Below are 14,949 nucleotides of genomic sequence, written 5' to 3'. Positions count from 1 at the left end.
CATCCATGCATCCATCTTTCCACTAATCCATCCATCAATCTGTCCTTTGATCTACACATTTTATTTGTCCTCTGTGTTCAGTTTTTTTGTTGTATATATTTATTTGCATGCTCTGTGTGAAGTCTCAAATGAAACCTGGAGTGCACTACAAAATCTCATAGTATAAGAAAGTATTATGTAAAATCAAATTATTACAGGAAGAAATACTTTTCTGCAGTTTTTCTCTTCTAAAGGGGCAATTCACCCAAAATAAACCCTGTTACATCCATGGTGCCCTCAGGTCGTTGCCTTTGATTTCCAGAAACTTCTAAACTTTGTGGCACTCATTTTACTTCCCCTTCTTGGCTGATTCTTCCCATTTGGTTCCCCAAACAGGTTAAACAAATGTGAGTAATTAGCTGCAAATACTATTGACCCTGGTGTATTTCTCATTTCACATTATTTCCCCAAACTATAAACAGTCTGGCTTAATTTCATTTGGTATTTCTGAGTTGCAAAGATTTAATGAGTTTGTAGTTTTCCTCTGGGTGATGTTTTCAGAGGACACTGAATCCTTGTTGTGTTAATTAAAAGCTCAGTGCAGTGATGGAGATGGAGGTGGGTGGGTGCATGGGGGGGTAGCAGTTCAGCCCACAGTCCCTGTGAGGGATACTGCCGGGAAAATACAGTTTTCAAGTTAATAACTTGTTTTATGTACTTAGATGGGTGCGCATCTCAAGGGTATATAAGCTCTATTTGGCTTCCCAGTGGTCAGAAGCAGGAAATGAAGTAGACCGAAATGAACAATGACTTCTTTTTACCAACTCATTAGAAAACAGATTCTACCTAATGTAAATTTCACACTACGTAATTGAGATAATTTCATTCTAACATCAGTTACTTCTTTCTGAGTGCTTACTGTAGCCAGATTCAGATTGGACTGTGATTATCCACATGTCAACAGTTTCAGGTAATGAGTGTCATATACAGGATATCCTGAAGGTTTGTAAATTATTTTTGGCAAACTGTGCATTTCCTAAGCAAATATCCAAAAAGATTTTCCAGTTTTTTCCAGTACTTATTGTCTGATTTGTTTTATCAAATCTCAGCAGATCTCCACAGCTGCAGCATATAATTAACCCACAATTACACCAATAATTATCTCATGGCTTTAAGCCTTTTCTAGGAAGCCTCTTTAGAAATCTCATTTAAATTCCAGTTTTGCAACTATCATATCTAAATTAAACACCAAGGAAAAGTATATATATTTGTGTTTGTTTCTTTTTTGGGATCTTTTTGGTGGAAATTCTCTTAACCAAAAAATAAATAAATAAGTCTACACTCCCATGCATTAATGCTTGCATGGTCACCAATTCAATGTAGTGCACTGCCACAAGATGTTTGAGACTTCAGAACCTTGTTTGAAATTTGAGTTGAAAATGCTTCAAATATTTGAAAAAGAAAGGCATACCTGAGGCGTGCTTCATTCATCTTCTCCAAGGAGTAATTTTTTTTTTCACTTCTAATTAAAAATGGCATCGTATGCACGGCTAATGGAGAGTTAAATCAAGCACACTCCGAGTACTGCCACTTGTTCTGATATTTGAAACCTTGTTCAAGTGATGTCATGTCACACCCTGGTTCAACCTGCCATTCCCCCTTCTTTTGCTTTCCTCTCCTTCTACCCCCCACCCGACCTTGATCCATCCACTCCTATCCATTCCCACTCTTCCCCTTCCCAATCCACCCCTACCTTGTACTCCATCCCTCCCCGCCCCCTTAACAGTGTGGACGGGATGCCGAAAACTTTGACCGTTTTTTCACACGCCACCCGCCGGTGCTGACCCCTCCCGATGAGGAAGTGATTCAGAATCTGGACCAAGACGAGTTCCAGGGATTCTCCTTTATCAACCCAGAGTTCGCAGGAAATGCTGCTGCCACCACTGCCGCCGAGCAGGCTTGATTACAGCTCATGCATGGACACATGGACACACATGCAAACATACATAAGCGTCTCTCCAGTATCAATCCCTATCTACCCGGGAATACACTCATACACACACAAATGTGTCATCTTAAATTTATCCTGGAAATTATTTCTGGTGCCAGTGTCATTAAACTGACATACAAAGTAAGCTTTAAAAATAACAACACATATTTGTTGTTCACACTGTTGCAGCTTGGATAAGGTGTTGGCCCCTTCTTGAAATTTAAAAGCTTGATTTCATGTGCTGTTGCACAATTTAATTAATGATTTAATTGACAGCTTTGGATAAATGCATTTAAAGAAATTTTGTCATGCTTAAATGTAATCAAATCATGGCTTTAACTTAGCACAATGCAGCATACAATATGCAATTAGCTTTTTCTTAGCACTGAGAGCTTTATTACTATATATCAATCAGCCACAATATTAAAACTACCTAGCTTATATTCCCTAGATCCCTCATACCATAAAACAGCTCTGATTTGTTGCAGCTTGGGTTCCACAAGAGTTCTTGAGATGTCCTGTGATATCAGGCATCTAGATGTTAGCAGCAGATCCTGTAAGTTTCAAAGTGGGGCCTCTGTGGATCAGACTTAGATTGAGAGCTGGACAATTTAATTTTAAGTTAACAACTTGACTTGATCACCCTGACACATTATTCTGCAAAGACAAATACCACTGTAAACAAGGAATACCACTGCCATGACGAGGTGTGCATGGTATGCAATAAGTATAATAAGTGTTATTATATTCATTTCTGCTGTCAGTGGGTTAAACGTTGCGGATGATCAATGTAAACCAGTATAGAACAATACCATGCATGATACAGTACATAACATTTGTGGGTAAAAACAAGAAGCATCTGATCTGCTTTTTGAATCTGTCTTATTTTGCATTTTGGCCAATTTTCAAATTGCGTTGCTTGCAGTGTGAACAAAGAGTTTGTGTTTAATTTAGCATGTGCAATTAGAAAAAGAATTAGTAATTAATTAGATCTTTTAAAGTGCATAAATCATGAATTTCAAACCAAGGGACCAAAATAAATGGATTTCATATAGCACAGTTCTGGTGTCACTGAAGGATGATTAAACTTATGATTAAACGTATAGATTTATTTACCTAACTACAGGATACCACAAATAAACAACCGCAAGACGTCCTGTGTAACATAGCTTTGGCACTCCATTTTCAAACTTTTATTAAGGTGGAAATTGTGATTTTGTTTTTCCTTTCACTCATTCCTCAGCTTTTCCGGTGCATTTTGATAAGCCTATAATGTTAATGTGCTTCTTAGTGGGCATATATTAATAATAGTGTCTGTATGTTTATACTTATAACTGGAATGCTTGACATACATGCATGAGTTTCTATATCAAGAGTAGCCCTGGACCTTGTCTCCCAACTGCATTTTAGCATCTTTGCTTATGGAGTATTATTTTAATAATTAATACCACCCATTCAGGTTTGTACCACAAATATCGGATATTCTGTTTACGTACTTTCTGTCCATCACTGGGTTCATAATGGTACTATAAAATGCTGTTGGGAAATGTAGTCTTTACAGAGTGTTTGAGGCAGACAAATACGTTGATAAATAATGCCATTTCTTGTTCTCTGATCTGATATGATCTGTTATCTAGTATTTAAGCAATGAAAAAGACTAGCAGTTAATTTCTTTGTGTTTTATAAAAGCATGATTCCAATACCTGACCATTTGTTTACAGTGTGTGTGTGTGTGTGTGTGTGTGTGTGTGTGTGTGTGTGTGTGTTTGTGTGTGTGTGTGTGTGGGTGTGCACGCTCCGGTGTGTGTGTGTGTGGGTACTTGTGTTTTTTGTGTGAGGGAACAAGTACTGTGTATGAAAATGGACTTTTGCATTTACATTTTTGTGTGTCCTTACTGCCTTCCCAGCATCTTGCCTGGCCTCGTGTTTACGTTTGTTAGTGTGGTGAATGTCTTTAGATAAAGCAGTATTACTATGAACCATTTTAGTTCCAGCTAGCAGCTCTAAAAGTGGCAGAGAAAGAGAGATAAACATAGAAGAGAAAACTCTATTTGCATGTTAGGATTTTCTACAATAGAAGCAATCACAAAATAATGTTTTAGTAGTTGTCAGAAAATGACACCCCTTTCTAGTCACAAGTGATCTAAGGCCTCTAGAGACCAGTTGGCAACCCCCTGGCAACTTCTGGTTACTAGGGAAAAAATATCCATTCCTGGTTGGCAAAAGGTTGCTGACAGTTGCTGGGTGAAATTGTCACAAAGAGAGAGCTGCACCAAAAATCTCCCTGTGATTGCTGGTAGCTAACAGATTGCTACGGTCACCCGCAGCTTGCATGGTAGACAGTGGTTTCTCTGTAAACACTCTCCAACTACTTGCTGAATGTGATGAAAACTGAAAACAGAGAACAGAGAACCAAAAAAAAAATGTTAAAAGTTGGGCCTTACATTTGCAGCCAACATGTTTCAAAAGGTGCAAAGTTTAACTTTGTGGGTGAATGGTCTTTCTAGTTTCTCACAGTTTCCCTACGGCTCAGTGAGTAGTTGGTGAGTGTTCAACTAGAGGCAACTGTGGAAATCTGCTAGCAACCAAAAGAATCACAAGGAGGTTTTTGGTGCAGCATTGTATACCTCTTGGCGACCAATTTCACCTAGCAACTGCAAAGAGTCTCTAGCAACCACTCGACAATCAGGCAGTGCCAGAGAGTACGGGCCACTCTTGAGGTCAGTTAACCCGGGGCCTTAGAAAGTGCAAAATCTTGAGTTTGGATAAACAGTAATAGCAAAGTCCACCCCTATAGACCCTGGAAAGCACCACCTCAGACAATTATTTTACAGGTTGGGATCTTTTTTCTGGAAGTCAAAACTTGGCCGAGGCCTCGGCTTTTAAATTCTAGTTTAAGTACTTGAGCACCTGTAAAAGTTACTGAGCCTGTGAAAAGTTTCTTCAAGGAAAGAGAAATAGAGAAACAGACTAATATAGCAGGCTTTCCTGTATTTTTTCTCTGCGGTTTTAGAAGTAGGATTTGAGGTTCAACCCACAGTAATTTGTGTTTTTCAAGCAGCCATCTGTGTGTGCAATAAGAGTCATTGGGACAAAAGGTAAAGTTAGACCTCCTGAAGCAGAAACATGTCGAGGCAGTGAGGTTAGCAGTAGGTCTATTCAGCTCACACACTTTGTTTTTGGACACTCTGATCACAGAGGGACATTGGAGGATTTTTTTTTTTCTGCAAAGTTGGTGCATTAACAACCTGGTTCACTGGAGTTTGTGTGCAGTTTTCTTCAAGTATCTCTGCAACTGATGAACTCAGTTTTTTCTTTTTTTTTTCTGGTAAAAATTAGAAGTCTTTAGGGGTCCACCTGGCTCTAAACATCCAAGACCTGACCAGGATCAGAGTTGAATCTGATCTATATTATGCATAGTTAAAACTAATAATAATAATAATAATAATAATAATAATCAAATGTAAATCTTTAGAATGAGTTAAGGAGGAAATATTTAAGACATTTCTGGAGTTTTTCAAAGAGCTTTGTTTTTTAATTACTTTCTTAAAATTGACTTACTTTAGATTGGGTAGAAAAGTATCCTCTATGTCACACAGTCAGCTACAGAATAATTTTTTTCTGTAAATTTGTGTTTGTGCAATGTAAACAAATAATTTTTGGAATCAGTTTCTGTTGCTTTACATTTCTTTTTAGGATGTTGCAGTTAGATTGCTGCTTTTTTCTGAGACAAAACGCTGCAGGTGTTTGTAGGCCACATTTGGATCAGGTATAATTATCCTATTCAAATAGACAGGTGAGGAAGAGTTAGCCGGAAACTGACATAGCTAACAGTATGTTAGCGAGAGCCCTGCACTGAGTATTTTTTTTTTTTTTTATCATGCAGCAGTGGCTTTGTCACAGAATACTTTAACACCCCCCAAATCCACTCAGATATTAGCAGAGACAGAGGACTATAATGTTCAGTAATTTGATTTTTGATTAAAGCAGTCTTGTTGGATGTCTTTTGCCTTTTAGCTGCTGAGCGCAGTAGTGGAGAACATGTTACTGTTTTTACAGTCATGAGTGTGAATGCGGATGTTTTTACGACTTAATGACATCTGTGTCTGTTATCTGTGTCGAAACTCCAGTGTCAGTATTTATTTCAGCCACTTTCTCCTGAATTCTAACAGCAACGATAAATGCATATAAACATATATATTACTGTCAAAAACTGATATACACATATAATTATACATGTGAAGGAGAGGAGAAGTCATCCTCCAGGATTTGTGTCTGTTTCAATAATTCCTTCAAGCGACATGGACTGTGCATGAAAAAAACTTTTTGTTTGACCTTTTTTATTAGTTAGATATTATATATATTTAACATATTAGGATGATCCATGTTTTCTGTGTCAGCAGTGCTTTAAAGAGTGTGATTCCAGCTACTGTTATAAAAGCTATGTATAAACACTCATATATACTGAAAAAAGTTAAGAAAAAAGGCTTTAAACAATGCTTTCCATGTGCCATTTTTTTTTTTTTTTTGCTTGTTTTTCAAGAAAAGCCGACATACCTAAAATAAAGAATTTCAGCGATGCATTACAAAATGTTTAATGTGTTTTCAAGTGCACCGTGTATGTTTTAATCTGCTGCAGGAAATGTCTGTAGTGCTGTGGCTCTGCGCTTTCATAATTTTTCTCAGCCCCTCATTTACTTGCTCTTTATTTGTGTCATTCGCATACAAACACATGCTCTGTTTCTGTCTGTGGAGACCAAACTGATTTGATTTTAAAAGAGAATGACGGGATAGAGGACAGTGAGAGAGTAAAGGAGGTAAGAAGACAGAGAGATTAGAGTGATGAGGGCTGACAGACGGGGGTTTGCTGAGCAATTGGAAAAGAGAAACAATATGAGATGAAAAGAAGAAGGAGGCAATGAACAACAATGAAGGGAGGCAAGGCGAAAAGAGCATTAAGAAGGGACAGTGGCTGGGAGAAAAGGATGGAGGGAGGGGACGAGGAAGCAAAGCGAGGCTCTGTGAAGCGAGGCAGGCGGCTACGACAGGCTGTGCATATTTCATGGCTGCCACTTATCATAAGAGCCTTTTCCTGATGGGGGAGCGTAGGTCTGATGACTTCAAGGAAATAACATGCAGAACACGGCCTACATACACACGGCCCTGCTGAGCCACTCAGCCGCTTCTCACCGCCTCTAAAGCTGCTTGCAATCCACTGTAGTCAAGCGGCTGCCGCTGCTTGCTGCACATTTACTTTTAATAACTGTATCTTGCACCATTTATTTCTCTTAGTACATTTAGTGTTAACAAGTGTGGACACCAGCTAGATGCAGTGTTTGTGAACCATGTCTGACCCATGGTAGAGTGTGAAGGGAAACAAAATACAGCACAACAGTTGTCCGCCAGGAATGCTTCTGGCTGTGAAGGCAAGTGAGCTTCAAAATCTATGAATGAAGACTAAAAACATGCACGCTAGGTTTAATGTTTAATAAGGATGGTAAACAAAAGATTTTAGTAGAATCTCAAAGCAAACTGTTATATGAGCATGCCTGGTATCCTAGAAGACACATGAATCAAACATCTGGCTCAGACAAACAAGTTCTAGTTGGTTGGTTGGATCAAGCATAAAACATGTGACTGGTGCTTGCAGGCATAGTAGGATACTTTCCTGTGAATATCCAGCAAATTCACCATTAATAATAGCTACTATTTAGTATTGAACAAACCTTACATGTGTCTCATCTGTGCAGGCTTTTACCAGACCTGATGTATGCCTAACATACTGAACATGAGAGTAAAAATATTTTTAAAAGCATGCACTTCTGAACCATCCTCCCCCCCAAAAAATACGTTATTCCATGTACCCTAAGCTCCAGAGACATGTACCCTAAGATACTCTGAAACATAGCATCACATCTGTATCTATCAATTTGCAACATACAGTCATGAAACTCTACAGCTCCAGAAGTTAACCTTCTGACTTATCCACACAGGTGTACTGTACCACATTTATGCACCGACTTTAAAGTACTTCGGATCAGTCAGCAAGCTTCGGCACTATGGTTGAGTTTCTACAACAGAATGTACTTCTTTTTTTAATCACTGTTTCCTCTACATAATCACAGCTGTAATGTTGTTTTCTCTAAAATGACAAATAGTTTGGCATTTAGGGAAATGCTCGTACTTGTTTTCTTGGTGAGTTAGATAAGAAGAGTGATTCTACTCTCGCATCTGTCCTTATGAAGCTGGAGCTGGCAGCAAATTTGGCTTAAACAATGAAAAAAACTGAGAAACACCTTCATTCTTCTACCAGTACTGCTGATTCTCCTTAATTAACAGGTTACAGATACGCATGTTCTCTGTGGGGTAAAATAACATTTTGGTATACATATATATTTGCAGACTTACAAGCATGAATACATTTTCATCAACTAATTTTCAACTTGCTGTAGAGGAGAGCAGCAGCCTCTGACTGAATCGTCCCTTACTGCTGACTAACAGGGCTGTGACTCACTGTTTTCTTCCTTAAAATGATACAAAAAGAATGAAAGCAAAATAAATTTTATTAATTACCACTGTTAGCTTTTTTTACTCATAAATTGTGAAATGTTTAACAAGAACATTAGACAAATGCACATAAACACTCAAAAAAAATGAGATTAAAAAAAACTTGCTTTTATTAACATAAATGCCATGCCTGATTATGCTAACAGTATAATCATTATAATAATAATTTAGCTTTGATTTATGGTTACAACAAATATTAAAGTTCTGCAAAGACAAACGTTTGCTGTCACCGTAAAGTGACTTGTTGCACCATGATTTTGCTTGGATGAGTTTTAGGCTCAAGTCTGGATAAACTGAAACTAAGGAAAATACTGTATGATACAGTAAGTTTCTACACTAGCTTTCTATCCATATTTTTGTCTCAAAGGCATCAGTATCTACAGTATTTAACTGCAGTCACAAATAAGAGTACATTACTAAATCCCCTGTATTTTTACAGCAGTTTCTTTACACTGTAAATTTATAGACATTATCCCCTTTATAAGTACACCTGTTCAGCTGCTCATTAACACAAATATCTCATCAGCAAATCACTTTGTTGGTGTCAGACTGGCTGGTTTTACTATTTCAGAAACTGCTGATCTGCTGGGATCTGCTGCTCCTATACAGCCAACTCCAGGGCTTACAGAGAACGATCTGAAAAAGAGAAAATATCCAGCGAGCTGCAGTTCTCTGAGTGAAAATGCCTTCTTGATGTCAAAGGTCAGAGGACAATGCCCAGACTGCTTTGAGGCTGATAGTAAGCCAACAGTAATTCAAATAATTACAACCAAGGTATGCAGAAGAGCATCTCTCAATATACCACCTCAAACCTTGAAGCAGCAGCACAAGACCACACCAGGTGCCAACAGGAAACTGAAGCTACAGGTTGCACAAGTTCAACAAAATTGGACAATAAAAAATTGGAAAAGTGTTGCCTGGTCTGATGAGCCTCGATTTCTGCTGCTACACTGGGATGGCAGGGTCAAAATTTGGGGTAGGCAGCTTGAAAACATGGATCCCTCCTGCCTTGTATCAATGGTTCAGGCTGCTGCTGGTGTAATGGGGTGGGGGATATTTTCTTGGCACACTTTGGGCCACAACCTACCTGAGTATTGCTGCTGGCCATCCCTTTATGGCCACAGTGTGCCCATCTTCTGATGACTGCTTTCAGCAGGATAATGTGTCATGTCACAAATCTCAAATCATCTCAAACTGGTTTCTTTAACCTGACACTGAGTTCACTGCACTCAAATGGTCTCCACAGTCACCAGATCTCAACCCAGCAGAGCGCCTTTGGGATGTGGTGGAACGGGAGATCCACATCATGGATGTGCAGTTGACAAATCTGCCGCAACTGTGTGGCGTTGTCATGTCAGTATGGACTAAAATCTCTGAGGAATGTTTCCAGCACCTTGTTGAATCTATGCCATGAAAAATTAAGGCAGGTCTAAATGCAAAAAAGGATCCAACACAGTACTATCAAGGTATCCTCATAAAGAATCTGGTGAGAGTATGTCTGAGTGGTAATCACTTTTTGGAGGGCAAGGATCATGTTTACTAATTTCAGGCTTTGGTATGGAGCTCAGAGAGAAACTTCAAGCTCTGACATTGAAAACAAAATATATCCTGTAAAGAACATTTCCCTGATTATACCATATAATGGGCTACATGCATTTTAATGGTCAAGACTAATGTTTTTCTGTTGCTTTAGCCAACAGCCAGAACAGAAAACATACTTTGCCCTATGTCCCTCTTTGTTAGCTGTACGCTTACACTGTACTGCAGCTGTATTTTATGCAAATTTTTTTATAAAGCAATTCAGATTTCTGTGTAACAGCAAGTTCCAGCACATAAGCTGTATAAAGTTTGTATTGGAGTGGATGTAATAGCCAGTGTACACAGTAAGCCACAGCAGTGCTGGAGTATGTATGATAATTAATTCCAAATGTTGCGGCCCCCAAATTAAAGCCAGTGGCTTCAGCACAAAGCAGCCTGCGCTTATCAGCCCAAAACAGGTCAGCGTTCGATACCGCCTTTCATTCACCCTCCTCTCCTCTTCACCTCCCCTTTCCTGTGCCTCCCACTCTCCCCACATCCTCAGCTGACATCGGCTCGTCTCCCACTAATCCTCTTGTTGCTGAAAAGAGATGGGATGAGAGAGAGAAAGCAAGAAAGGGAGAGAGAGAGAGGTGACAGGCAGGAAGGCAAAAGAGAAGAGGAGAGGTGAGGAAGAGGGAGAAAGTGGAGGAAGGTGTGAGGAGGCAAATACTAAATTAAAGATTCAGTCATGTTTCTCCATCAAAACCACTGCCTCCAGAACACAGTCGTGTGTAATACAATTGTGTGTGTTTTCCTTAATGTCACTGCATATTCTGAGCTTTCTATCTTTGCATCTATACCAAGAGCCACTGATATTTATCTCACCCTCTGTCCTTTACGTCATCTCTTTCTCTCTCTCTCGCTTTTTTTTCTCTTCATATCTCTGTCTCTCTGCCTCGCAGCATTAACTGCAACTGAAGCGTGTTGAGTTGGAACACATTATGAGCTGGCCTACATGGCTAGCAGCTGTGTGTGTGTGTGTGTGTGTGTGTGTGTGTGTGTGTGTGTGTGTGTGTGTGTGTGTGTGTGTGTGTGTGTGTGTGTGTGTGTGTTCATGATGTTTGGTAAATAGCTGGAATGCACACAGTGGACCATTTTCAAGGTTTTGGCAACAGACACACAGATGCATCATTTTATGTGTTTGTGCTTCCCATCTGCATACATCTTATAAGTTTATATCTTATATTGATTTTTTTTTTTATACTGCCAAATTATAACAAGTCATCACAGGGAACTTCACATTGCAAGTATTGTAACCTCTGAAAAACCTAGACTGAGGGTGGCTGTTTTCCTCCATCAGTTAGGGAGAGAGTAGCAGAGAGCAAAAAGCTGACCATTGAGAAACTATAAAATTGGTAGGTTCAGTGATCGCAGATAAGAAACACATAGCACCACAACAAGAGATACCTGCAAGAAAGGTGAAGGATAAAAGAGAGGGCAGTGAGGGAAAAGAGTAAACTAAACATGCAGTATTGTTTATATACAATTTACATAGAATATAAGGAGGAAATAGGTGTTGGCTGACTTCTGGGAGGTCCACAGTAGCCTGAGTACTTCACCTGAGCTAGACCTAATGATAAGCTTTATCAAAGACGACAGTTTCACAACTGATCCTAAAAGCAAGGTGTTAGTTACCTGAACCCAAACTGGGAGCTTGTTTCACAGGAGAAGGGCCTGATAGCTGAAGACACTGACTCCCATTCATAGCAAAGTGCTCTGTTTGGATAACATGGGTCTATGTCTTGTACATATGTTTGTTTGTTTGTTATTGTTAATTCAAATTCAATTTGATTTTAAATGGAACCAATGAAGAGAAGCTAATATGGAAGAAATTTATTTCAGTTTTCTATTTACATCCTAGACTCTGATTTTAGAGGGAAAAAATACTGCTCAGCCAGGCTGATAAATATAGCTGGGTGTCATCTGCATATGAATTGAAATATATGCAATGTTTCCTGAAACTAATATGAGAGAAACTAATATGGGGGGGGGGGGGGACTTGTTTGTCCAGCACTTTACACAGATGCTCAATTGTATTGAGATCTGGGGAATTTGGAGGCCAAATCAACGCCTCAAACTTGTTGTGCTCCTCAAACCATTCCTGAACCATTTTTGCTTTGTGGTAGAGGGCATGAGCCTGCTGAAAGAGACCACAGCCATCAGGCTAAAACACAAGCTTTTTTTGTTTTGTTTTGGGGGTTTTTTGTGCTTTAATAAAGGGTGAAAGTAGAGTAGAGAGAGAAAATGTGACCATTGAGAAACAACAAGCTATCAAATATGATCAGGATAATCATATTGGGTGGACATGTTTGTAGTTTTTGAAATAATTTTGAAATAATTTGTTGAAATTAGCTCAGAGAGATCTATAGAAGAAAAATCATGTTTTTTAGACATGACCTCATTTAATACTAGAATAGCACCTTTCCCATCAACCTGAGAACTTAGCTAATCAACCAGATTACTGACATACAGTATGTCACTAATGCACACAGAATGTTCTAGCTATCCTTTGTATAACTTTGCTTTCATTGTTTTAAGCTTTGTGGTGTTTGCTAGAACTCTGAATAAACATTTTCACAATGCTTGACTGCACAGCAGTTTGTGTTGACTGTGAAATGAGGGTTAGACAAAATTTAATGTAACACTTCCAGAACCACATCCATTATTCTACATGGAAGGAAAAATCACACATCATCTGTATGAGTGTTGTACCCACCAGGAGTGCAGGCCTCTCCTGAGAGGAGGCACTCCAGTGGATATTATGACCAGGAACGTGAAGTGGACCTCAGCCAGCTGTGGCAGGTGCGTCCCTATGGCTAGAGGGCGCTCGTCTCAGGCTATGTGAAAGTTGGCAGATAAAGGTAGGAGATGCACACATTTGTAGTGTCCCTGATCTTAGAAACTCTCCTGTCCCTCTCTGTCCTCCTTGTTGATTCCAACGTCTTCCTTACTCTGGTCAAACTGGAGAAAAAGAAACAATTTTAATAACCAAAGCTTGTATCTACTTTCTGCCTTTATGAATATTGGCTCTTCTCTTATTTAATCCTGTCTCTTTTTTGCTTCCTTTTCATGTTGCAACTGTGGCTTCATTTATTTGTTTTTTCAGACTTACATGCTGTTAGATCATCAGACTGTTGACTTTATGGATGTATTTGATAAATTGCTTGCTGTCTTTTTAATCAAAAAATATTTATGATTGTGGATTTTTCTGTGAATTGCCTCTTATAATCTCTCCCATGGAACCGCTGCTTTCTCGGTGATCTGAATATTTAAGCAACCTGCTTTATTATATTTTATTCTCTCCTTCCTTGCTGTTCGCTTCATCCCACTGTGACTCTATGGCTTTTTAATATTATGTCTTAACCAGTGACTGTATTTTTATTCTGGTCATCTTTTCCTATATTTTGCCAACTCCATATGCAGTCACATACATATAAAAGTACCACTCACTGACCACCTCATTGGCACAGAGCCAACAAGTTGCTGGAAACATTCTCAAAGATTTCAGTCCATATTGACATGACAGCATCACATAGTTGCTGCAGATTTGTTGGCTGCACATCTTCCACTCCACCACATCTCAAAAATGCTCTGTTGGATTAAGATCTGGTGACTGTGGAGCCCATTTGAGTGCAGTGAACTTTTTTCCATGTTCAAGAAACCAGTTTGAGATGATTTAAGCTTTGTGACATGGCACGTTATCCTGCTGGAAGCAGCCATCAGATGATGGGTACACTGTGGCCATAAACAGATGGACATGGTTAGCAGCAGCACTCAGGTAGGCTGTGGTGTTTAAGTAGCCTGGACCATTGATACAAGGTACGATGGATCTGTGCTGTCATGTTGTTCACACAAAATTCTGATCCTACCATCTGAATGTTGCAGTTAAAATTGAGTTGAAATTAAGACTCATCAGACCAATCTTCTATTTTGGTGAGTCAGTGTGAATAGTAGCCTCAATTTCCTGTTCTTACTTACTGTAGCTGACGGGAGCAGCATTAGGTGTAGCCTTCTGCTGCTGTAGCCCATCTTCTTCAAGGTTGGATGCATTGTGTGTTCAGAGGTGGACTTATTTATTTATTTTGGTTGACACAAGTGGCTATTTGAGTTGTTGTTGCCTTCCTGTCAGCTCAGAGCAGTCTACTCCTTTTCCACTGACATCTGAGAATGAGGCCTAAATTCAATGAGTTGCTGCCATGTGATTAGCTGATTACATATTTGTGTTAAAGCGCAGCTGAACAGGTATACCTAATGGCGTGGCCAGTAAATATATGTTTTATATATTATTATATAGTACAGTATTTGTGAATTCCTAAATATCTAATAGCACTAAAAACCAGTGAAATATGCCAATAAAGACTTAGTTTGTTGCTCAAACACTTAGTGTCTGTTATATAAATGATCTGGGGATGGATGTGAGATCCAGGGAGTGACTGTAAATACAGTCTAAATCTGATAAAGAACAAGTGAAACACTACATAAAATATCAAACTAGGGTGGAGTAAAAGTTGTCATACTGACTTTGATTAAAGATGGAAATGGACACGCTGGAGTGCCCGTTCCTCCTCATAAACATATACTCCTTCTTCTTAAATGGTACACTGAAATTTTTTCTATCCATATAAAAATGAGCTAAGTTGTGCGTTAATGATTCCCTGCCCCAGAGAAACCATCTACTACTACTACTACGAACACATCCACACAGGAATCCCTCACATCCTGCACAGAGTTGGTGTTCTCTCAACTCTTTTTTCCCCTCTTTGCTTAGCACCTTCTCTCTCATCCCTCTCTCTCACCGTTCACTCCTCTCTGCAGCTTTCCTTTGCTGTATG

The 14,949-nt window shown here is 39.1% G+C and overlaps 1 protein-coding gene across 2 annotated transcripts in view; it reads left to right on the top strand.

Moving 5' to 3' along the window:
* Positions 1-14,949, top strand: part of prkcbb (protein kinase C, beta b) — a 101,316-nt gene that overhangs the window by 84,110 nt on the left and 2,257 nt on the right. Inside the window, exon 17 of one of the 2 annotated variants that reach the window (XM_030735730.1) lies at positions 1,766-2,817. The exons of the other annotated variant lie outside the window; for it this stretch is intronic. Within the exon in view, the coding sequence (XP_030591590.1) occupies positions 1,766-1,942 (177 nt within the window). The 3' untranslated portion in view covers positions 1,943-2,817. Of the gene's footprint in view, positions 1-1,765; positions 2,818-14,949 lie in introns of those variants that run through there. 2 annotated transcript variants of the gene reach the window in all.

This window comes from Archocentrus centrarchus, chromosome 8 (genome assembly GCF_007364275.1).
Source record: "Archocentrus centrarchus isolate MPI-CPG fArcCen1 chromosome 8, fArcCen1, whole genome shotgun sequence".
Taxonomy (NCBI): domain Eukaryota; kingdom Metazoa; phylum Chordata; class Actinopteri; order Cichliformes; family Cichlidae; genus Archocentrus; species Archocentrus centrarchus.
This window is presented reverse-complemented; position numbering and strand designations above follow the sequence as displayed.